Source organism: Galeopterus variegatus, unplaced genomic scaffold (assembly GCF_000696425.1).
Source record: "Galeopterus variegatus unplaced genomic scaffold, G_variegatus-3.0.2 Scaffold2329, whole genome shotgun sequence".
Classification (NCBI taxonomy): Eukaryota; Metazoa; Chordata; class Mammalia; order Dermoptera; family Cynocephalidae; genus Galeopterus; species Galeopterus variegatus.
This window is the reverse complement of record NW_007728440.1, coordinates 54,594-80,651: the sequence shown is the minus strand read 5'-3', so window position 1 is coordinate 80,651 and position 26,058 is coordinate 54,594. Positions and strand designations below refer to the sequence as shown.

General features: G+C 38.8%; 1 protein-coding gene across 1 annotated transcript in view; it reads left to right on the top strand.

Annotated features, from left to right (window-relative positions):
* Positions 1-26,058, top strand: part of GPR112 (G protein-coupled receptor 112) — a gene marked incomplete at its 3' end in the record, with an annotated part of 124,478 nt that overhangs the window by 44,491 nt on the left and 53,929 nt on the right. The window contains 15 exon segments of the mRNA XM_008581332.1: positions 223-914; positions 917-1,993; positions 1,996-2,965; positions 2,967-3,910; positions 3,913-4,155; positions 4,158-4,253; positions 5,239-5,330; positions 6,995-7,059; positions 8,886-8,925; positions 10,078-10,157; positions 12,089-12,252; positions 13,723-13,855; positions 15,769-15,887; positions 23,661-23,877; positions 24,861-25,023. Of these exon segments, the coding sequence (XP_008579554.1) occupies positions 223-914; positions 917-1,993; positions 1,996-2,965; positions 2,967-3,910; positions 3,913-4,155; positions 4,158-4,253; positions 5,239-5,330; positions 6,995-7,059; positions 8,886-8,925; positions 10,078-10,157; positions 12,089-12,252; positions 13,723-13,855; positions 15,769-15,887; positions 23,661-23,877; positions 24,861-25,023 (5,095 nt within the window).

The following is a 26,058-nucleotide window of genomic DNA, read 5'->3' as shown; positions in this document are numbered from 1 at the left end:
CACACACACACACACACACACACACACACACACAAACTGGGGGGGGGAGAGGAAGATATAACAACCACAATTATTATTTTTTTTTTGAAGTTCTTACAACAAGCAAATGGAGGGGACACACTTGAGTGGGAGGGGGGAGAGGGAGGAGGGAGGGAGGTTTCGGTGATGGGACATAATAATAAACTACATTGTATATTGACAAAATAAAAAAATAATTTAAAAAAAATTGGTGAAAACCACACCTAAGAGTCCTTACAATAGAACAACGGAAATCTTTAATTCCACACACACCTATATAGCACATTGGACTTCAGAGACACCTGAGGGAAATTCACTTCCATCTCCTACTTCTGGGAGCACACAGGCATTCCCTAAACCTCTGGGTGCTTCCACCACAAGGATATTGGGGGCTAGTCTCACTGCTATCCCTACACACAGGACAGCTATGTCCTTGTCTGGTGGGATTTTGCCTCCACTGCCCATAGCTACTCGTTCCTCAGCAACCTCTGTGCCTGTTACTCAAATATTTTCACTGCCAGTTAATGTCTCTTCTGTCACCTCTACTGTCACATCTATGGTGGTGTCTGACAACACTAAGGTGACCATGCCTGAGCCTTCTACACTGGCCGGGGCTTTCTCCACATCTGTGCTCTCAGATGTCTTGACTCTGTCATCAGCTACAATGACCATGGCATTGGTGCCATCATTGGATCAGACTGCTTCCACAGCCAGCAATACCGTACTTATCCACAGAGACTCAATTCATACCATGTCAAAGGCCACAGTGATCTCTGTCAGGATGACACCCCCGGCAGTTCTCTCTCTGGCAGAAACCCCATTTCCCTCACTGAAAACCCCCATTCTTGTGACAGCTAAGTCTGAGACATTCCTTCCATCCATCTCAGCTGACGCAGTAACCCATCCACACACACTTGTGTCTAGTCAAAATCTCCCCCAGACAACATTCCTATTGTGTCTTCCACTCACGTGATCTCAGCTACATCCCTACCAGTAGCAACTCAACCCATATCTCAAGTGTAGGAGACTTCTACCTATGCTCTCAGCTTTCTGTATACTTTCAGTGGTGGTGGAGATGTCGTTAGCTTGGCTGCTGGCACCACAGAGACCTCTGTTGTTATTGGGACCATGCCCTCACACATCTCTGCCGACAAGCTTACTACCTCAGTAGACGTTCACATTTCTCAATCTTCCACACATCTTGTAAACACACCAGTCTCCACAAAATTGGTGACTGGCATCTCTATCTTATCTTCTGATAAAGAGCACATGACTAGCTTTCTGGGAAAAAACCGTAAAACTATGGAGGTGACAGAAATGTACCCATCAAAGAATTCTTTTATTTCATACTCTCAGGGTACTTTATCCTTAGAAATGACAGATATAGCATTTCCCAAGACCACAAAAATTTCCAGTCACCAAACACATTCACCTTCAGAGATTCCACTTGGGACTCCAGCCAATGGAAATTCAGCTTCCTCTCCCACTTCCAGGAGCACCCAGACTGTATCTACCTCGACCTCAAGTAACACAGATGTTCATGTTTCAGAAATGTCTACCAGTCTTGGGAAAACAGCTCTCCCTTCGCAAGCTGTGACAATAACCACTTTTTTGTCTCCTGAAAAGGAAAACATGAGTGCCCTTTCAGTATACACTCCCAGGACTGTGGAAATGATAGCAAGCTCCACCGCTGTGACTTAGCCTGTCTCATACCACCAGGATACTTCATTTGTAGATTCCACGACTTCCGGGACACCCAGAATATCAAATCCTGTGAACAGAAACACAACTCTTTCACACTTGCCTTCACTTAGGACTCAACCTGAGGTGACTTCAGTTGCCTCTTTCATTTCTGAAAGCACACAGACTTTCTCTGAGTCCTTATCTCTTTCCACAACTCGACTACCTAATGCCAATTTTACAATTATCTCTCCTAACGGGATCACTGCCTCCCTTTCTGTTCCAAATGTACCTACACACTTCTGGGGAAAACTTCTATGGCAACATCAATTCCTACTTACCAGATGTCCTCATTGCCAATTAATGTCACTGCCTTCATCGCCAAAAAAGTTTCTGAGACTCCCACAATAGTAATGACTAAGTCTTCTAAAACAACCCATCCAGGTTACTTGAAAAGTCCCTCTATAGCCACATCTGGGACTTTCTCTGAGATGTCCTCAAAGCTAGTTAATGACTCTGCTTTCTCACCTACAGTAGTTTCTTCTGACACTACCACAACAGTTGGGTCATTCTCTACTTTCTTGTCCTCAATTACCCCCAGGAATACTATGATGATACAAACATCTACACTGGATGTCATACCTGTGACATATTCTGGGCCTACTTCAAAAAGCACAATGGTTGCCTCGGCTTTTGCTACTTCAGAAATGACAAAGGTATCCTCCAGGATCACACCTACATCCTTTTCCTCTCCAACAGAGCCAACTTCTCCCTCTGTGAAAACTATTCCAACCAGTACTGTGGCTGAGATCGTGACTCCATTTGTAGGCACCACTGCCTCCCCTCTACTCAGTTCTAAAAACACTGAAGCTCTTTCCTCCATTCCAAAGACCACATTTTCACCATTTCTATCAACAATGAAACAATCATCACAAAGAGATGAGGCTACAAGTCCGGGCATATTTCCTGGGAATACTTACAGCTCCTTGTCTACTGTGAGCAGTGGTAGACTGTCAGCTCTCACAAATACTTATTCCAGAACTACTGTCCCTGAAAGTGTGTTTTCATCTACTCCTTCAGATAATCTCCATACTTCCATGAATATTCAGGTTTCCCTATCTTTGGTTAGCTTTAAGAGCACCCCTGGACCCACAGAAAGTATAAAAAGCACCACAACTTACCTTTCTTCTTACACAAGAAAGATGACTTCCTTGTCAAAAAAGACTTGTTTAACAGCTGAAGTAACAAAAAGTGCCACATCTCTGAATACCCGTTTCATACTCTCCATGGACTGCATCTAGTGCAACTCCATCCTCTTCAACATCATTTCTTTATTCACCTCATAGTACTGAAGCTGAGTTCTCTACTCCAAAGATATTCTCTCTTTCTACATCCCAAATGGTTGAATTTCCACTTCTGGGGACAAGAATCACATCTAGTAACACCCAATCTCTGCTTGCAACTTCCTGGCACGCACCCACAGCTGAAGGTTCTCAGTTTCCAATTTTCGCCACTACTCATGTACCTACACCCAACAAGGCGGAAACAGAGACTCCACACCTTGCTCCTGAGTTTTTGTCAACATTTCCAGCCACTTAGACTGATCTAGTATCTAGAGATGTTATGGCAATGTCTTCAATTACCATGTCAGGAATTCTTCCTACTTTTGGGCTTCCTGAGAGCCCTTCGTTATCAACATCTTCAAGAGCTACCCCTACCACTTTGGCTGACATTAAGCACATGTTTGAGAAAATGACCACATTTGTAACTTCTGGCACCACAGTGCCATCAACCCCTTCTGGTACCGCTTCAGGATCTATAATCTCGAAGGCTACTACTTCATCTGTGCTGACTTGGATCTGATCTAGTCTCCCTTCACGTTCTCCTTTGGCAACTGTATCTAATGCTCCTCATGTTATAACTTCCTCTACAACAGAGGTGTCAAAATCCACATTTCTGACTTCTGCCATGAAACCGACACACCCATTCCCTAACTTTACAACACTGCCCTTTGCTACTGTAAGCACCGTACTCACCCAAACCACTCCTACATCTACAGCGGGTGGTATCACTACCAGTTTCCCACCTTCTCTCCCTGTGTCTTTAAAAGTTGCAGATGACAGTATACACATGTCCACATCTCCTGAGCCATCCTCCAGAACCACTGTGACTGCCAAATCCAGGACTGTGTATCAAGCTCCATCCTTTAGCAGAATGAAATGTCACCCCCTATAACTGACCACACCCTGTCTATTGGTTCCATGCCTCTGCCTTGCCCTACAGTAACATCTGTGTGGAGCAGAATCCCAGCTGCATCAGCATCCCCTACTTTAATTCTTCCTAAGCCCACACTAGACTCCCTTCTAAATACAACCACTACTATATCTGCTGCTACTGGAGCCTCATTTCCATTCAAATCCCCTGGAATGACACATCTTTCTACAGCAACTGTGTCTTACTAATCCCTTCCTCTTTTGAGACAACTTGGATAGACTCCGCACCTTCTTTTCTATCTACAGAAGCATCGACTTCGCCTATTGTCACTAAGCCCACAGGTACTGTTCCATAATTTGTGCAGCGTATACCTAACAGAATGCATGCACAACAGGCTATGTGTTTCCAAGGTGGCCAGTTCTCTGAAAGCAGAAAAGGATGAAGGACGCAGGTCTCTCTTATCTCCTTCAGACAGTGGCTAGAGTGGGTACCTTGTCCAAATACACAAGTCTCTAGGTATCTTTCTCATCTTTGCTTTATTGAAATATAATGCAAATGTATCTTTTTATTCAGTCTGACATTTATAAGCTTCTTTACCACCCATTATGTCCTCCAAGTCCTGACTCTGACTCTGCCAGTGTGAACATGGACTAGGATCCTCACCCTTTCCCAGTGAGAGGATCATATGGCCTTACGTCTGACCATGTAGACCACACACCAGAAAACACCAGAATATATCTTATCCTGCCTTTTGAATTCCTCTTATGCAGGTCTCAGTCTTCTGCATTCCCCAACTCCAGCTGTCCAGAGATGCTTATCCATGGCTGGGGGGTATTTGGCATCCATATTGCTCAAATTTTGAATGTTCCTGCAATTTTAATATTCCAAAGTAGAAATTTGATAGAATACACAAGAGCAAGAGGGAAATGAGAGAAAAATTTGAAGCAGAAAGGAAGGCATAGGAAGAAAAAATAGCTATTTTCTCAGGACAAATGACCTTGTGAGAAATGACCTTGACCATTGAATAGTTTGGAAATCTATTGGCCAATGAAAGTGGAGAATTTGGGGGATTTGTAGAATGTTTATCAACTGTGTAGGAATCAAAGAAATGCCCAAATATTTAAAGCAAAAACTGCAATGGTAGCGTCCTTTTTTGCTTTTGGATACGCAGCCAAAAGTGTTGGTTTTTAACCTTGGAGTTAAAGTAAGCAAAGTTTAAGAATGCGACATCATGCTTTAAAACGAAGAGCACTTTTGACCAAACTTACAGAAGTCAAATATCTTGAACGAAATGAATGAAATTAACCTCTTTATTTTTAATTACAGTTTCTTTCTACAATATTGAAATGAACTTCTTTGTCTTTGATGATGAGCCAAGGATTACTACCAGTGTTATAAATGAATTTGCAGAAAACTGGGTAAAATAATCTTGTGACTATTTATAATACATATAAATATATGTGAATATATATAGCAGAGTGTATATATAAATACATATATATACTGTGTCTGTGTGTGTGTGTATGACAAAGACAGAGCAGATTAAAACTAGGCTTTACTTTTTTCTACCAATAATCTATTTCACAGCTAATTAGTTACGATTTTTTTGGCTGCAAATCTATATACTCTGTAAACAACACCACGAGTATGCATGCATCTCTCTTTCACAGTGCTAATGCTCAAAGCATTTACAGAATGTTGTTTTCATTTCTTTAGAGCTGTACATTTCCTTCCACTGACACAAATTATGAGTCTTTACCAAATTTTCCTATTTGGGGAAAGTAGGAGAGCAGTGATACCAAAGTCTATGCCATTATACTTAAGTATTTTTGTTTTCTGCATTTAAAGTTTTTTCTCTCTTCAACACAATGAATGTTTTATTTACTCTTTACATTTTTTTCTGCTAATAAGACATACTCTCTAAAAAACTCAGACACTGATATCTAAAACCCAGAAAGTAAATGTTCTAAGACTGCTCCTTGCCTTAACTCCTCTTAATAGTTTAAGCCATGCTCTTTCAGATTTATTCTGTAAATATTATAACATAGATGCATGTGTGTTCTTTTACAAAAATAATTGGATTCATACTAATTATGCTATTCCTCAGCTTGCTTTTATTCTGCCCATTTAACCACATATCTTTGAGTGTATTTATACTGGTAAATATAGATCTACTTTACACACTTTAACAAATGCATAGGATTTCACTATGTGGTGGTAATGTAGTGTTGTTATTTTCAATCCAGGCATCCAAAGGTGGACATGTAGTCTGTTTCTATTTATTTCCTATTTAAGAACAATGCTAAAAACAATGCCCTTGCAATAAATTTGGGGGAACTTGAGTATTTCTATAGGATAAATTCCTAGAATTGGAATTGCTGATCAAAGAATGTGAACATTTTGCATTTTAATAGCTATCACTAAGTGGCCTCCCAGATAGGTCATACCAACTTATATACCCCCCAAACAGTGAATGATAATTTCTGTTTCCCCTCTCTCCCTATCAGCACTTATTTTCAAGTGTATATAACATGATTATAAGTGCTTAAAAATAGTTGGGTGTATTAGTCAGCACAGTCTGTCATAACAAGACACCACAGACCAGGTGGCTTAAACAATAGACATTTATTTTCTCACAGTTTTAGAGCCTAGAAGTCCAAGATTAAGGTGCTGGCAGAGTTGGTTTATGGTGAGGACTCTCTCCTTGGCTTGTAGATGGCTGCCTTCTCCCTATGGCCTCACATGGTCTTTCTTCTGTGCTCACACATCCCTGGTCTCTTGTCCTCTTCTTAAGGACACTAGTCCTATTGGATTAGGGCTCCACCCTTATAATCTCATTTAATCTTAATTACCTCCCTAAAGGCCCTATCTCTGAATATAATCACATTGGGATTTAGGGCTTCAACATTTGAATTGGGGGGATGCAATTCAGTCCATAACAGTGGGTAAAATGTAAATTGAAAATCTGTTGAGCCAGCTGAAATAATGAATGCAGCTTAACGCTCACATTAAGGTGACTTTGCTGAGTTAATATAGAGGAATGGGAAAACTAAAACTGTTTTTCTTTTTTTCTCTTTTACAGCTAAATTATATATTTCAGGATAGTGAATTTTGTCTTGCTGATCAGGCTATCCAAATTAAAAGCAGGTATGTGAATGACATTTACTGCAAATTGAAGAGCAATTTGAGTGCATTTGGGGTTTGCCCCTATTCACAGGGGATTTCCTTTGTTTTTGTCTGGGGATTAGAGGCTGCCACATTTTTAGTTGCATCTTTCCTTCTGAGTACAGGTTCTCTTTGGAATGAGGAAAAAAATGTATTGTGGGGTATAAAGCAAATGGGAGAACAAAATAGAACAAAATAAATAAAGGAAACTGGTATTAGACTAAGTTACCTCTAATGCCTCCTTAATCTCTAAAATGCTATGATTCTGTGACTTAGAAAAAAAATCATGCCTTAAAGGGATAAAAGGCTAAGGATGGTCAATGCATGAGGATTTATAAGGCCTTTTATTTTCAGATGATGCACTCTCAGAAATTAGAAATTCTAAAGGGCACTCAAAATGTTTAAAATGAGGAATGTTGACTAGTTCAAGTCTTACTCAGGGCACAAATTTCGAGAGGTGATTGCGGTGAAATGGGCAGACACTGAATAGTATCAAGGAAACCGTGGCAAAGGCAATTGGTCACCTGAGAAATACTTTCTATGATCCTGCCCTGCACATATACTAGTCCTTTATTAAAGGGACACCAGAGAAGCCCTTTGAAAAATAGGCATGGCTCTGTCAAATCATGGTAAGCTGATTTTTAAAACACTAAATGTAACTGCATATCTTCTGTGCACTGAAATTTGGTTTCTCTTACATGTTCAAATATAAATAGGTTCAAGAAGGTTCATATAAATGAATGGAAGTAAATCCATGGTAGGTTATTGTATTAGTTTGGGCTATTACAACAAAAATACAGTAGACTGGGTGCTTAAACCACAGAAATGTATTTCTCACAGTTCTGGAGGCTGAAGAGTCAGGGTGCCAGCAGGGTCGGGTTCTGGTGAGGACCCTCTTCTTGCTGTTCTCAAAAGGCAGAGAGCAGAGAGAGATGACGCTCTCCTGTCTCTACTTATAAGGGCACTAACTGCATTCATGAGGGCTCCACCCTATGACCTAATTACCTCCCATAGGCCACACCTTCTAATACTATCACATTGGGGATTAGGCTTCAGCATATGAATTTTAGGAGGACACAAACATTCAGTCCATAACATTTATTAAAGAAAATTGGAGATATCTAAGATATACAACATTCTTTTAAAGAACGTGTCTATTGTTTGTTTCTCATTACAAAAGTAATACGTGGCCATTGTAAAATCTTAGAGCTCTATAGAAATATATAACACAGATAGTGAAAATCACAAAAACCCACCTTCCTCACCCTTCCAAGATCTCCTGTTAACAGCTTCCTTTACATATTTTTCTAGATTTTTTCCATGCATTTACTAAGACAACAGGTTCCTACTCTACATACTGTTTTACAACTTTCTTTTCTTGCTTTATAATACATCATGGACATCTTTTTAGGCCAATGTATACAGATCTAGTTTATTTATTTTAATAACTGCATAAGATTCTTTTGTATGGGTGTTCCATGATGTATTTATTCAATTATCTAGTGATGAACATTTGAGTAATTTCCATCCTTGTATGTATATTTTTATGCACCCTTGCTGGTACCATTACGGGATAGATTCCTGGAAGTAGCATTGCTGAGTCAAAGTCTTACCACCATTTTGGTATGCAAATAATTCAAATGACCAAGCTTATTTGAAGTTTCCCCTTGGAGCCCTACCACTATTTGAATTCCAGGTTTGGAGGACTCTACTGTTCTGCTTCAGAGTTGTCTTTCTCCTGATCTTGTGCCCTGTGTATTTGGTACTATATTTCAGTTTTCTGTAATTTTGTGATGCTTTTGATACAGAGACACTTCTGAGGAAGAAATGGCCATGGACTGAGCTATTGTAAGTAATTTTTCAAAACAAATCTACTGTGACCCATCCTGTACCTGATTAGATGTAAGTAAATAGCTCTTCCATCCAAGTGTACTATCAGGCAAGGCTCTGTTGTGACAAGTGGGGTTCAAATTATTTCTTTTGGGATTGACAAAAGAACCCATCAAAAAAGCATCCTCTGCTTTGCTAAACTATCCATGTAGCAATTTTTTGAGGCCTATTTTGTGGGCTATAAGAGTGTGGAATGACCTTGGGATTGTAAATGGTAAGTGGAATTTCTTGGTTGTAGACATTTTGCAAAAAAGCCTGGTTCTTCCAAGGGTGACACAATTGCTTGTAAGACTAGCATTCACACAATAAATCCACTATCTATTTGTATAGATTTGAAGTCAGGGTGTGACAGAACTATCTCCGTCATCCTTGCCCAATTCTCAGTACTTATTCCAGTGCCTGGACGCTTTACAATGGTATGCTCTGAAATAATTAGTAAGCACACAGCTTTCAAGGTATTTAAATATCAGATACATATTTTGACTACACAAAATATAATCAAGCCTACAGTGCATTCCAAATGGCTTGCCATCATTTAAAATATTTAATACATTATAGATAACATGATATAGCTAAAATTCCTCTGAAATAATAAGTGTAAAAGCTTTTTGGTGATATTGTGGTCAAGCTGCCTGGGTTAAGATCCCTGCTGTCTCATTTCCTGACTACCAGACCATGGGCAAATTAATTAACCTCTCTGTGCCTCAGTTTCCTCATCTATAAATTGAGGGTTGTTGGAAGGATGGAATAAAATCATTTTTGTTAATGCTTAGCACGGTGCTTAGAACATAGTGTTTGATAGTGTTTACTATTGTCACCACCATGTTAATATCCAGATCCAGAAGGCTTAGATTCTGCTCTCATTTCTGTGACTCAGCAACTGTGTCATGCCGGATAGATCACTTAACTCCCCTGAGACTCAGCTTCCTCACCTACAAAATGGGGCAACATTGCCCAACCTACAGGGTTGGTGTAAGGACTAAAGGCATTGGTATTTTTGAAGATGCTTTGCAGATGGCAATGGGTTACATAAATGTAAAGTGTAATTATGACAGTTGTTCTTAACAATAAGTCCTGTATTCAATTGTGACATTTGTTTAAAGATTTCAGTGACTGTGCACTTTTCTTTTGCATTATTTGGAACAGAGAGAAGGGCAAGGAATGGCTACAATTTTCCATGTACCATACAGGTAGGAACTGAGTTTATTCATAGCTGGTACATTTAGTTCTGATTTTCCTCCCATTTAATTCCGTATGTGCAGTCTATCGGTCAGTTGTCAGAAGGAGATTAAAGTACCTGGTGGTTATTTTACAGATGCTGTAATTGGGCTCTTCCCTTCATGAAATAAGTTGTTTTGGTCGGTCATGGCATAGCCTAGCAGCCTGCCTGCTACCTCTTTGTAGTGAAGAGAAAATGGGGTCCAAAGTAGTCATAATTTGTGGATGGGGAAATAAAGTGTTTGTTGTGGTCAAAAAGGTCTACAAAATTCTGAGCAGGAAAATTGAAAACAGCAACACCACCACCAACGTGGAAAGCAGCCTCGGTCCTGTTCAAACTCAGAGTCCAGCTCCTCCCGGAACACTGGCTTTTTTTGATCGGCTTGATGGACATCAGGAAGGACATATAGCCAAAGAAGGCTCATGAAGAGGTCATTGAAATGTTCAGGGTGCTGAAGTAGAGGGTCTCTTGCTAGCAGGAGGAGAGGTTTCAAAAGAGGAGTCCTCTTCGGACTAGAAAGGTGAAAGCTGAGAAGAGAGATAGGCTCCAAATGGTGTGGGTAGGATGAGCAGAGACTTCAAATATGAATCAGGAGAGGGGGAGGCATCCCCAAGATTGGACATACAGAGAGGCTTTGAGTAAGCACAGGTAGATTTAACTTTCAACATCTGGTAGGAAACTTAGCAAATGTGTTCTTCAAAAAGCTGTGTCTACAAATGGAAATGGGGAAAAAAAGGTATATGTAACTTTGTGAATCTGAAATGTGCTCCCTAATGAAATATTAGAGGAATTTAGAATTTTTGAAGTTGAGGTGAAGGACATCCCTATTCTTTCATAACCTATCTTTCAGTGTACAGAAATACTGGGTGGGTCTTAGTGACCCTGAGAAATGTCATCTCCCTAAGGCTCAGTTCCCTTACCTGTAGAATGGAAATAATAATAGAGCTACCTCATAAGGTTGTTGTTAGGATAAAATGAACCAAAACATGTGGGTCAAGAGCTCCACGAATGTAAGCTACTATCATCATCAATAATATTATTCTATTAGAGAAATAGGCCTTCTGCAGAACACTTTATTACAGACTAATTGACCATGGGCCCATTTCCGATATTGTAGTAATGATGGGTAAATTGGAGACCAGAAGGATGAAGGTTTTCTCTGAACTAATAAATCCTGAGTTCTCCATTTTGTTTATTAGTTATTCCAAACTCCTAGAGAAATCATATGGTTAGTCATTTTTAACATAATGCAAATATTGTTGCTGACCATTGAGTTTTGAGTTGTCTGTTTTGGTTATGAGAAAATTTATCAGAAGGTTTCAATATGTTGTCTTCCATCATTTCTTAAGATTTGCCACTTAATCTTTGGTAAATTATCCTGATTTGTCCTTTCCATAAATTCTTTGGGGGTATGGTGTGATTTTTATTAAATTATATGACGCTATACTTTAAGGATTAACCTTTTGTCAAATATGTTACAGATTTTTCAATATTTTCATATCAGCATTTTTATTTTTTTATACATACTTTGGGGGATTAAAGAGATTTTACTTTCTATTTAGACAACCTAGTATTCTTTTTATTTATGAGTCTTTTATTGGATGTATCCTTTGAATGGCCTTTCCCCTTCAGAAATCAGATAAGTACCATTTTTTTCTGGATTTTTAATCATTTATTTTCTGTTTATGGAAAGGTTGTTTTTGTTCTTTGTTTGTTCTTACTATTTTTTAGCTGTAGTAAAAATATATATAAGGAAAAAAAAGATTTGCCACTTAATAGCTATAAAATGTTTGACATTTATGGACTGCCAGCCAAGTCAGCTGTACAGAATTTCAGCACAGCAGGCCTAGTTGCACTCTGTAGACGTAACTGAACATGTTTCTTTTTTGCTGTGCTTTTTAGCTGTGTTTGTCAGGTCATCATAAAGGCCAACTCTTCTTTATCACCCACTGAACTGATTAGCAGCATCAGAAGTAGAATACATGGCAACCTCATGCATGGGAACTTCACACAAGATCAATTGATGTTATTAGTAAAATCTGAGCATGTTGAAGTGAAACAACTAGGTAATTTTGGGGGGGAGGATTTTAGTATGAAATTACTTACCTTATTATAAAGTTCATAATGCATACATGTTAAAGGATCCTGAGTTCAGAGGGGAGAGAAGTTATCTTCATGTTCCATTCCACATCCTCGAGGCCCACTTGACCTGTCAACCTTTCTACCTTCAGAGTGCTGGAGGGGTTATCAGAGACCATTGGTTAGCTCTGGATTTTAGAATGGCCAGTCCATCAGTGGAGGAGGAGGTTGTCTCTCCTACATAAATATCCAGATGCCTGGAGAGCTTCTCATTAAATACAGTATATGCCCAATAGGTACTTACTAATTTACTGATTGATGCAGCCATCCTGTTCATCTTGGCAAGTGATCTGGGAACTGTCCCAGATTTCTCCCATGGGCATTTTCTTTTCTGATTAGCAGGGCTTTAATGACAAAAGAGAAAGGCTCCCAGGCCATTCTCCCTCCTTCCCATCACAGCTTTGTTCTTTCCTCCCAATAGATTGGGGTAAAATCATTGAGCTAACCCAGATAACACACATAGGCTTTAGAACGCACAATCCTTGGCAACAGACTACTTAAGTAGCAGATGGCAGGCTTTGACTGCACAAAAGTCAGAGCGAGATGGAAGGCAGAGAAGTGTTGAAGCCACAGGCAAAACCCACCATATACATGACACTAATGAATGTGTCCGGCAAGTGAGAGGAAGGCACCTTACATCCTCACTCAGGGAGGAGACTGGGATGGCTGGCCAAAGCTGGCTGGGCCACTTGTCACATCACTTTGTCAGTACCTGAGGGGAAGATTTCCAGAATCATGGTCATGGATCCAGTGAAAACTGAGAACTTATCACATACACTTAGCCCAGGTCACATCTCCCTTAATGTGACAATGCCTGGTAGCAAAATCTTGTCCTAGCAACCCTCTATGGAGGAGTTGATCCTGCTCCTCAGCACCAATATCCAAAACAGAGCTCCCCCATTTATTCTGGTCATATCAGATACACCAAGTATTCTAAAACCAAATTCACCCCAGAGTCCATTAAGAAGGTAGGGGCCATCCGGAAAGAAAAGTTGGCCTACAGTCTCCTGTCTTTGCATGTCGAACTGATAGCAGTGGGTACCTCAGAAGTTAGCCAATTAGCAGGTGGGACCTTTGATTTTTCATTCTATGTCCATTTGGGTGGCTTGGATTTTTTCAATGCATATATATCATGTTTAAAAAACCCTTCCAGCAACTGGTGGTTCTAACGAAAAGGACTAAATGTTCAGTTATACTTGGGTGGCTTTTTTTTTTTTTTTTAAGACTCCATTTAATGCTATTTTCAGTGAAACCTAGTTTAAATGGCCTGGTAGAAAACGTTTCCTCTTTTATTTGCTGTTGTTTATGTGCAGGACAATAATGATGGGTTGTAATGGATGTTCTTGATACTTTTAAGTACCTTTGCCCTTTAAAATGTGTATACATTTTCTCTGTAGACCCAGGAAAGTGCAAAGCCGATGAAACAGCCACTATATACAAAGGGACATACAAGTAGCTATTAACGAACCCTACGGAGACAGCTCAAATCAGATGCACGAAAAATGAGGATGGGAACGCCACTAGATTCTGGTATGTACTGGCCAAGTTCTAATTGCTAGTTCAGATACACAAAGATCTGCTTAATTGAGGGCATGTTTCTATGTTGTTTGTCTGACCATGCTCCCTCCCTCCACCTCTACTGCCAGTCTTTTTTTCTTTCACCTTTTGGACCTGCTTAAACATACACCAACATAATACGCACATAATAAGAAAAATTTTGAAGACAAAGGAAATAAAAGTCACCCATAATCCCAGAAAAAATTTCAAGAAGTGAAAAGAAAAGAAGGTCACCCATAATTCCACCACCTGAACACAGCTGTTTTTAGGTTGGCTTATTTTATTATTATTATTATTTTTTCTTATCTAGACTTTCTCTGTATGCCTTTAAGTTTTGTGTAGTGGTAATTACTGTCCTCATATCAATAAGTAATTTACCCTTTCGCTCAATGGTTTATCAAACATTTTCCATGTTTTACATTCATCTTCTTAATTATCATTTCGAAAAATGACCTTGGAAGCTATCTTGTTGATGGGTCATAATAATTTACTAAATCACTTTTCTATTGTTGACTTTATCGTTTTCCTTTTAAAAATCATCAGCCCTTTTTTTCTTACTCTCTGCTGTTAGTGGTTTATGGCATTAACTAAAGTGGACAAGACCAGAGAGGCAGCAGGTTTTGACAGAGGCTTAAAAGCATTCTTTAGAAAGAAACATCTTGGACTGTATCCTACCTTTTCCTCTCCACATCTAATCATCAGCAAGTCATGCGGCTTTTATTACAGTCACAGTCAGAGTTCACATCTAGCCTTTCCTTTGCATCCCAGCTGCCACTACCCTGGTACAAACCCTTACTATGTCCTGCCTACTATTAGAGCAGTCTTTTTGCCTTCTAACTGTCCACAGCTATATTGTACACTGCTGCCAGCATGATTTTCCTAAGTATGGCTGTATCATGTCACTCTCCTGCTCTTGTTCCACATTGCCTCGAGAATTAAGTCCAAACCCTTAAACACAGTCCTTAAGACTGTAGGCTTCCTTTCCTGCTGTCTTGCTCCTTCTGTAGTACCCCTCCCTTTACCATGTGTGTCAGCAAAAAGACCATTTGCTCTTCTGGATTTGATGAGCACTTCCTTGAATATCTTTCTCTGCTTTTGCTGTTTGCTCTGCTTATGGGAAGTTGGGGATGGGGGGTCTTTATCTCTGTCCTTTTGGAGGACAGTTCAGCTCATACGTTAAAAAGTTCTCCTTGCTTGATGGCTTGATAGATTCAGTTTTGTTTATACAGCTTTTCATCTCATGTTTTGCCTAATTTTAGAGTAGTTACATTTACAGTCTCAATCCACTGAATGACAAGTTCCTTGAGGGAGGGACGAGACCCTGCCCTGTTTGTCTGCACTACCTATCATCATTCCTAGAACACAGTGGGTGCCCAATAAATGTATTCGCTGACTTGAACTGTGTTGCATTGGATGAGGCGCAGGGGAGTGGATGATGAGGGCCAATGAGCTACAGAGGTTCTAGATTGGTCGCCCTGAATAAATGAATGTGCTGAGATAGAGACCACATTCCAGCCGGAATTTCCTCTTCAAGTAGGGGTTAGAAGGGAAGGCGAGGAGAAGCAGTCATGTCTAGAGGGGCAGCATCTCTGTCTTGACTCTTGGTCAGCTGGACATTGCCATGTCCCATCCCCAATTCTCTTGCCTGTTTATCCCCCTGCCTGCTGATGCCAGATTCACTTCCTTCTCAAGAGCAAAGTTTTTTTAACTTTACAAAGAAGCACTGGGCACTGGCTTTGCTACCTCAGCCAGGTGGCTGGAGGTGGGTGAGGGAGAAGCATGCCAAAGATACACCTGTTTGTTCACCATTTGCTTTAAGACTATCTGCCTCATCCTCCAAAGAGAAAGGTGGATAATGCCTTTTGTTTCTCTCTCCTCTTTTTCAGTTCAATCAGCATCCACACAGGCAAATCTCAATGGGAAAAACCAAAGCTTAAACAATACAAATTGCTTCAAGAACTTCCTGCTAACATTGTAGATCTTGCTAATATTACCATAAATGACGGTAAGATTGTTTTGTACACATCAGAGACATCATGAAACCTCAGTTAGTTTGCCTATTTGACCTGAAAACACAGAGAGTACAGGCAAACCTCACTTAGGAAAATGTACCTTACAACAATCTAATTTCATTCAGAGACTAGGTAGTTAGTGTCAGTGGAGGTGGTGGCAGGGCATGAGAAGTTAGGACTATCAATGCTTTTTGTTTTGTTTTATAGTGTTTTTTATTTTATAATTTTTGGTGAATTATTATTTTTCATTTTATTTTAATTTTCGTTTGAAAGGGGAAGGTGGTGAGGGGATAGGGAATAATTGGGTAAGGGACACAAAGTGTAATTACTAATTCTAATGATGAACATGCTAATAGTATTGATTTGATCATCACATACTGTACATAAATACTGATAGTCAACTCTGTACCCCGTAAATATGTATAAATAAAAATAATAAAAATAAAAAAGATTTAAAAGGTAACACTTTACATATTTCAATACTCAAAAATCAAAAAACGATATACAGTGAAACATCTGCCTCTCACTGCTGACCCCAGCCATTCAGTTACTAGCCTCAGAGGCATTTTATGCATCTAAAAGGATATATGTACACACTCATATATATATACATACACATATACATATGCACACATGCACTAGGATGCTTCAAAAAGCTTGTGGAAAAATAAAATTAAAAGATAATGCAAATCTTTCCATGAACATTTTGAAGTTCTCTGATATATATATATACATTTATACATATGCACATATACATATATACACACACACTTGTTCTCCCTTATTTCTTTTATGCAAAATGGAGCACACTACACATACTTCACTTCACCTTGCTTTTTTTTCTTGATATACTGCAGAGATTATTTTATCTATATCAGTATGTAAAGAGCTTCCTCATTATTTGTTTTCACCGTATTATATTATACTGCACAGATATGCCACAATTTACTTATTTAACCTGTTTCCTACAGATGGGTACCTAGGTTGTTAATAACATTTTGCTTTAAAAACACTACTGTAAAACTATTCTCACTTATTTGCATCTTATGTTATAAGTAAAAACAGTATAACATACTTTTTAAAAAAATATTTTTGACAGTGTGTAAGATGTTTCAGAACTGCCATTCTCTAAGCAGCTGATATAGAAGGTTGCATTTCTTTCAAAAATACACTTATGGACCATGTTAGCTTTCATTATGGTTTGTGACACTTTGTTACCATATTCCATAATATCAAATAAAAGAGATTCAAAATAAAATGTTATCTCTCTAAAACAAATACGCACTGCCATAATGGATATCACACATACTTGTATGTCACAGTTTTGCACAAGTGGGGTACACCTGAAGCATAAATTCCTCAAAGTGGAATTGCTGGGTCAATCATACTTTTGATGGTGTCAAAATGCTGTCTGTAATAGTGGCACCTATTTATACTCCTACTTGCAAGGTATGAAAGTGCTTGTTTCAAAACACCTTCATTAACATAGCATGTTATTAGACTTTCAGATCTTTAGTGATTTGATAAGCAAAAATTGATATCTCAATGTAATTTTAAAATTTTTTAATGGAGATATTCACATATTATAAAATTCATGCATTTAATGTGTACAATTCTTTTTTTTTTTTTTTGGTGCAACCATCATCACTAATCCCAGAACATTTTCATCACCTTAGAAAGAAACGCTGTACCCATTTATCAGTCTCTCCATTCATTTCCCCCTCCCCCTGGCTCTTGGCAATCACTAATCTACTTTTTGTCTCTATGAATTTTGCCTATTCTGGAAATTTCATAATGTTTTTGAGGTTCATCTACATTGTAGCATGTGTCAGTACTTCATTCCTTTCTATGGCTGGATAACAATCCATTATACAGGTATACCACATTTTGCTTATTCACTCATCAGTTGAAGGACGTTTGGTTGTTTCCACCTCTTGGCTATTAATAATCTGGCTATAAACATTTGTATACAAATATTTGTGTAGACGTATGTTTTCAATTCTCTTAGGTATATGTCAAAGAGTGGAATTGATAGGTCATATGGTAACTCTATGATTAGCTTTTTGAGGAACTGCAAAACTGTGTTCCATGGCAGCTACACCATATTACATCCCTGCCAACACCGTATGAAGGTTCCGATTTCTTCTCATCCTTGTAAACACTTGTTATTGTCTGTCTTTTAAATTATTGTCAGTGGTAATGCCCCCCCCCACCTTAATTCTTGATTTTAGTAATTTGTGTCTTCTCTCTTTTTATCTAGGTCAGTTAAATATTACCAAAAGTTAGGTCAAAAGTTAAAAATTACCTAAAAGTTAGGTCAGTTATCAGTTAAAATTTTTTGAATTTTGTTGATTTTTAAATAAGCTTTATTTTTTTAGAGCAGTTTTAGGTTCACAACAAAATTGAGCAGAAAATACAGTGAGTTCCCACATACCCCCCCACACAACACAAACAGACTCCCCCACCAACAACATCCCCCACCACAATGGTACATTTGTTACAACTGATGAACCTACACTGACACATTATTGCTCAAAGTTTATAGTTTACAACAGGGTTCATTCTTGGTGAGGTACAATCTATGGATTTGGACAAATGTCTAATGACGTGTATCCACCAGCACAGTATCATACAAAGCAGTTTCATTGCCCTAAAATCCTCTGTACTGCATGTATTCATTCCTCATTCCCCCATAACCCATGGAACCAATGATCTTTTACTGTCTCTATGTTTTTGCATTTTCCAGAATGTCATATAGTTGGAATCACATAGTATGTAACCTTTTTAGATTGGTTTCTTTCACTTAGTAATATACATTTAAGTTTCCTCCATGTCTTGTAATGGCTTGATAGCTCATTTCTTTTTAGCACTGAATAATATTTCATTGTTCGGATGTACCACAGTTCATCTATTCACCTACTGAAAGACATCTTGGTTGCTTCCAAGTTTTGGCAATTATATATTAAGCTGCTATAAACATTCATGTCCAGGTTTTTGTACAAATGTACATTTTCAATTCATTTGGATGAATATCAAGGAGTGAGATTACTGGATTATATGGTAAGAGTGTATTTAGTTTTGTAAGACACTGTCAAATTATCTTCAGAAATGGCTATACCGTTTTGCATTTCCACCAGCAATGAATGAGAGTTCCTATTGTTCCACATCCTCTCCAGCATTTTGTGTTGCCAGTGTTTTGAATTTTGGCCATTCTAATAAGTGTGTAGCAGTAGGTCACTGTTGTTTTAATTTGCGATTCTCTAATGACATACGATGTTGAATATCTTCTCGCATGCTTACTAACCTTCTTTGGCGAGGTGTATGCTATAGACTGAATTCTTCTGTTCCCCCAAAATTCATATGTTGAAATCCTGACCCCAATATGATGATATTTGGAGATGGGGTCTTTGAGAGGTGATTAGGTCATGAAGGTGGAGGGCTCATGGATGGGATCAGTGACCTTGTGAAGGAGGCTCCAGAGGACTCCTTTGCCTGATCCACCATGTGAGGTTACAGCAAAAAGATGACTGCCTATGAACCAGGAAGTGGCTCCTCACCAGACATCACATCTGTTTTCCTCATAAAATGTCCGTCTATACACAACTTTCCAGGCGTGGCTCTACTGCATAAAGCAGGTCTCCCTCATAATAAATGATCTGGAATTGGAGCACAGGCATCCCAGTGCCTTGTAGAAGGGCCAGGGAATTGGCCTTGAGGGAGTCAATTTCTCAGACTCATCCTCCTTTCAGAAGATGCAGATTTGAGATCCTTGCCAAAGAATATCTAGAAGAATTAGAAAAGCAAGCAGAGCTCTGATGGTTCCTAGGTCGAAAATCATGAGTCAGGGCAATAGGGAGTGTTGCAGCTTGAAGGGAGTGGGTGGAAAGACAGAGAGGTCTGTGTTTCCTGCTGACCTCCCTCCTTCTGAGTGACACATTTTCTTTAGACATGCTAATAGAATTTTCTCTTGTGGGAGAAAAAGTTAACACACAACCATAACAACAAAAACATGGCTTTGGGCTGGGATTTTCAGATAATTGACTGTCAGAAGTCACTTTAATAAACAAAACCAAACCCTACTGTGGAGTCAGAGAACAGTTGGATGGTGATTGTAATATATATAACTAAAAGAATACTATCAAGTTTATTAGCTTTGGAAGAATCCTCCTCTTCTTGTAAATTAGGAGGTTAATGAACAATGAGTACAATGTAGAGGAAAGAGAAATGTATTCACATTGAAACAATTTATTTTCTTTAGGTTTCAATCTAGCTGACAAGCATTAGATATCTTGGTTGGAAAAACATCTTCAGTTCTCCCACTTAAATGCTCCTTTAAAAAAATTCCTTACTATTGTAGAGTTTAAAAAGTTACCCTTATTTTAAAGTTCTTTGGGTTCTTTTTGTGCTCAATTTTTGTCACCTCGATGATACTGAAGATGCATCAGGCTCCAATGAAATTGGCTAGAACTTTTCACAAAGCTGTCTCCTGTCTGTGTCCATCCCACCATCAGGGCAGGATATTGAGGGATTAAGGGAGAACAAGGTGGGCTGGCTGGTTAGCTCAGTTGCTTAGGGCACAGTCTTGTAACACCAAGGTCGCAGGTTCGAATCTCCAAACCAGCCGGCCACCCCTTTCCTTCCCCCCCCAAAAAAAAGAGAGAGAGAGAGAGACAGAGAGACACACAGAGAGAGAACAAGGTAATTCCTAGGAGGTCAGGTAGAAGGACTGCAAAGCACAGCTATTCCAACCCCTCAACACCATGGAGAACAGGGACAAAGGTACACATGCCATAATAAAAAGCGATACTGAAGAACTCAAGCTTTGGAGTCAGAACAGGGTTAGAATCTCTCAGGGTCTTAATTTCTTCATCTGTATAATGGGGCTAATATGAGTACCACCTGAGTAATATGAGGGTTATTGCGATAAATAAATAAGAAAATGCATATACAATGCCTTGCTGTTGTTTCTTTCCAAAATGCCCACCGCCATTGACTTGTTCCTTCCCTGTCAATTGGGAGTTGAATCAGGGCTGGCATGTGACTGCTTAGCTGAGTAGAATTTGACAGTAGTGACACTATCAGTTATAGGACTAACTTTTAAGAGGACTGGAAGTTTCTGCATCCTTTTCTTGGTACACTCTCATTTGGGATGCTTTCTCTGAGAATCCATGCTGTAAGAAGCCCAAGCAATGATGAGCTGGAAAATAGTTAATAACCAGCTCTACCCCAAAGAGGTACTAATTTGTGCCATTTTCTAATTTTCATGATGTAATACCACTCCTGTGGCTGAATATAAACTACAACGTATAGTCACTGATCTATAAAGTTAGTAAGAGATGCACACACAGATACAATAGATGTACATAATCAGTTTGGCAAAATAGTTAGGAAGTGATGAGTTTTGACTATCACCATTGTTTTTAATAAAATTTATTTAATTATAAGTTTATGCAATTTAATTTTTAATAATGGCTGTGTTTAATAACCAGCTCACAAAATTCCCCACAACTTAACAACTGATTCTCACAAGCTGGTATGAGCTGGTTCCAGTATATTGCAAGCCATATCCAGCACAACACTGAGCCCAAGCCACTGAGGGAGGCCATGTGTAATAGGGAGTGTAGTCAACGGTCCCAACTGACAAGTCCATGGTCAGCATCAACTGCTGCCATCTGGGACTTCCAGCCTTGTCTAGCTTTCAGATGTGTCCAGCCCCAGCTGTCATCTGACTGCAAGTGCATGAGAGACCCCAAGTGACAACTGCTTAGTTGAGCCTAGTCAACACACAGAACAATGGGAGACAATAATAAATTGTTTTGAGTCATTAAGTTTTGGGGTGGTTTGTAACGCAGCAATAGATAGTTAGAACACTGGCTCATAGAAATTGCTCAGTAAATAACAGATATTACTGTTTGGATTGTTGCAATTACTGGCAGATTAATTGTAACAGTATTTCAGGCAATGGGGATCTGTTTATTCTACAACTAATAAAGGAGAATTCCTTTTACTGCTTTTGCTTGGGGACCTGGAATTTTTACACAATGAGTATAATTTATCCTGATCTTCCTCAAGAACTCCAGATGAAAAGTCTGTAATTACTTTCCACAGTGTGGTTAGTCTCTCATTGGCCTGTTGTTTATTTTCATTCTGTCACAGCAGGGACTGCAAGAAGTGAAGTCGCACCACTGAAGCCCAAAGAATCATGACTGGGCAGCTCTAACTATTCTATTTTCAACAAAGCCTGAACAATTTAATAAGAGCAGTAGAAAGATCTGTGAATGAGCTCACTATCTTTTTCTTCCATCCCTAACCTTATTGTTTTCTCAGTTTCTTTAACTGACCAGAAGATAAATTTTAACAGGGACAAAATATTAATTTAAAAACAATCACAACCTTGTTCAAGCTCCCCACTTCCTCCTCGGGAAGAACTGTCTTTGCCAACTCAGTTCCTAGTAAGCCATTGATGTGTGGATTGGGGTAATCAATGGGGGGTGGATAGAGGGGACTTTAGTTAAGATTGCTTAATTTACATTGATGAACACAGAGAGCTGTTTGCAGGGGAAAAAACACGTAAAGCAAGAAAATGAGGGGGGAAAGAGAGAAAGAAAAGAATAGCCTGTGCTGGCTAATGTTGTGGGGAGCTTGGAGTAAGAGAGATTTGATTAGAGACTGACAACTGTGGGGGACATTGAAAGAGAGGGAGGAAGAGATGGGGGGAGAGAGAGAGAGAGAGAGAGAGAGAGAGAGAGAGAGAGAGAAGACTTTTATGCTGAATTATTTTGTTTTCCCAAATCAAGTTGGTGGTTATCTATAATATAACCCGAGTTAAGTGTGTTATGAATGAAATCTCTCTCTGGAGTTTTTCTTAACAGATTTTATTTTTCAGTTATTTTCTAGCACGCTTGGCAAGTTAGATGAAATAAATTCTTAGAAAAATACAACTAACCAAAACTGATAAATCAGAAAGTCTGAATGGCTCTATATCCATTAAATAAATTTAATTTTAATTTAATTGGTATGGTGGCTATGACAAATTAAAGTTCTTTATTTTAGAGACACACAGTGAGTATTTATGGATAAAGCAATATGATGTCTGGGATTTACTTTAAAATAATCTGGGCTCAGGAGAAATGTGGTGGGAGTGTAGATAACATAGGATTAGCCCTCCATTGACACTTGAAGTTGGGTGGGAACATGGGGATTCATTATACTATTCTTTCTACTTTGGTGTAGGCTTGAAAATTTTTACAATAAAAAAGTGAAGAAAAAAGTGGGCGAGTTGACATCCTTTGTTCTTACTCACTAGAAAATCTAAATAATTAGATTAAAAGCAATTAGCTTTTTATTGTGATTTGGTCCATATTTGCTTTCTTTCTGTGGGTTGATGGCCCTTGACACCACCCTTGATTATGAAAACACAGACTGAGCGTTTGTTGATATTTGAGTATAGTTGGGATGTACTTAACTCAATACAGTATTCAGAAGTCTTAATTTAATTAGGTCAAATTTCAAGATCATTCTTCAGTGACAAAAAGATTTCCCTGGTGCATTTGAAAAGAATTTAATGAATAAAAACTTGACTTCTATGCTACTTTCTGCAAATACATCTATTGTAGAAATTAAGTTCCAATGTTTTCCTTCTGTAAACTTTGTTACCTTGGTATGTATTTTCATTGCACGGTTTTTATTCTTTAGGAGAAGGAAGCAGATCAGCATGGCTCCAAACTAGATGATGCAGGTGTTATGTTTCAACTTTGTTTCCCCAGAAAATGCAGATGATGTTTCAGAGCACATTTTAACTTTGATAAATGAATCCCCACCTCTGGATGAAGAAGAGACAAAGATTATTGTTTCTAAAGTACCTGATATTTCACAATGTGATGAGATAAGTATAAACCTAACCCAGATCATATTACAAATAAACAATGCTGTTTTGGAAAAGCACAACCATTCAGCCCCTGATCTGCATAAAGTAAGCAATGAGTAAGTACTAATACTTCAGTAAAAGAAATTATTTCATAAAATTAAAAATATTATTAATTTCTTAGCATACACTCATCACCAATTTTAAAGGTCGGGTAGTTATGCATTGAAAACTCAGTAAAATCGGGTCATTTTACTCAAATCTCAGTTTCGAAAGAGCACATTCAAATTCTCATTGAATCTTAGTGACAGCAACATTTCAGATAGTTACTCCAAACCAAACCCCCAGTCTATTTCCCCAACCCTGGTGCTTCCCCAGTGTTCCCTATTTCTAGAAAATGCATCCAACCAGTACCGAAGAGAAAAAACTTAAGAATAGTACTAGTTACCTCCCTCTAACTCATGGGCAATTGATAACCAACTCTGGTATGAGGTACTGTGTGCATACTTTTTAAAAATTCCTTAAATATTATGGTGGAATCCATCTACTTCTCTTCATCTCCACCACCATCATCGCCTAGTCCTAGCCCCATTCTCTCACCTGATTGTCTACAATAACCTAACTGGTCTCCCTGCCTCCACTCCCGCTCCTCTACAATCCGTCCTCTATATAGCAGCCAGAGTGATCTTTTAATGCTTGTATCAGATCATGTCATGCTCTTGCTTTTAAAACCACTCAGTGGCTTTTCATTACACATAGAATAAAGTCCACACTTCTAATAGGGACCCATGAAGACCTGCAGGATCTGGCTTCACATACAATTTCATTTAATTTTCAAAACAATCTTTTGAGACTTTGCAGGTGAGGAAACTGAAGCTCAGTGAGGTTATTTTATTTGCCCACACAGAAATTAGAAGTGCTAATATTTAGATTTCAGCTTGTCTGATCCCAAAGCCAGTGCTCTTTTCTAACAATTCCTAAAGGATATGAAGATAGTGATCAAAGCTCAAAGAAAAGTCTTACAATGAAGACATCTTATAAGGAGGATGGGTTTTATATTAAAAAGGTAGAAATGCTCTTCTCCATCTGTAGTTCCTTGCAGAATTCTGAGGATAATCGAGCGTGCTGGTCACAAGATGGAGTTTTCTGGGAGGACAGCAAATCTGACAGTGGCTGGTCTGGCTTTGGCAGTGCTGCGGGTAGACCACACATTTGAAGGCATGGCCTTCAGCATTCACTCCTATGAAGAAGGCACAGACCCTGAGGTGAGTGCAGCTCGAGAAACTGAGAGCCAATCAGCCAAGCACTGTTCCAAGTCTTCATTAATTTACTCCCTAGGAGGGAAAGAGGGCACTTTTTAAAAGGTTTTAATCATCAGAGGACCTTATGAAAATACAAATATCCCAGGGAAGACTCATATATGAGGGTACTTCCAAAAGCTCACAGAAAGATTCATATTATCTTTTCATTCCATTTTTCCACCAAGTTTTTGAAGTACCTCTGTATAACCTTTAGCCAGGCTAACACCTTGGTTGGAATGGGGGCCGAGAGATGTGCAGTGATATAAGCTTTGATCTTGTGACCAGAAATAATCTCAAATGTCAGTTTATCATTGGCTATCATTTATGGAGCACTTATCATACATTAGGCATTGTGCTACTGTCTTTTTTGTACACATGAGGAAACAGAGATTTTAAGTAATTTGCCCAAGGACACACAGACTAATGGCTAAGCCAGAATTCAAACCTATGTCTGCCTGGCTTTAAAGTCTGGGCCCCAAATGTCCATCATCGGATGAGTGGATACGGAAAATATGGTATATCTACACAATGGAATACTACTCAGCTATAAAAACGAATGAAATACTGCCATTTGCAACAACATGGATGGACCTTGAAAGAATAATATTGAGTGAAACGAGTCAGGCAGAGAAAACGAAATTCCGCATGTTCTCACTCATTGGTGGGAGCTAAAAAATAAACAAATTAATTCACCCACATACACACACACAAAAAAACAGGGGGTGGGGTGGGGAAGAAGATATAACAACTATACTTTTATGAAGTTGTTACAACAAGCAAACGGAAAGGACATTCTTGGGGGGGAGGGGAGAGAGGGAGGAGGGAGGGAGGTGTCGGTGATGGGCCATAATAATCATATACATTGTATACTGACAAAATAAAAATTTAACAAAAAAATAAAAAATAAAAAATAAAAAAATTGTGGTTGTTATATCTTCCTCCTCTCCCCCCCGGGGGCTTTTTTTTTTTTTTTTTTTTTTTTTTTTTTTTTTTTTTTTT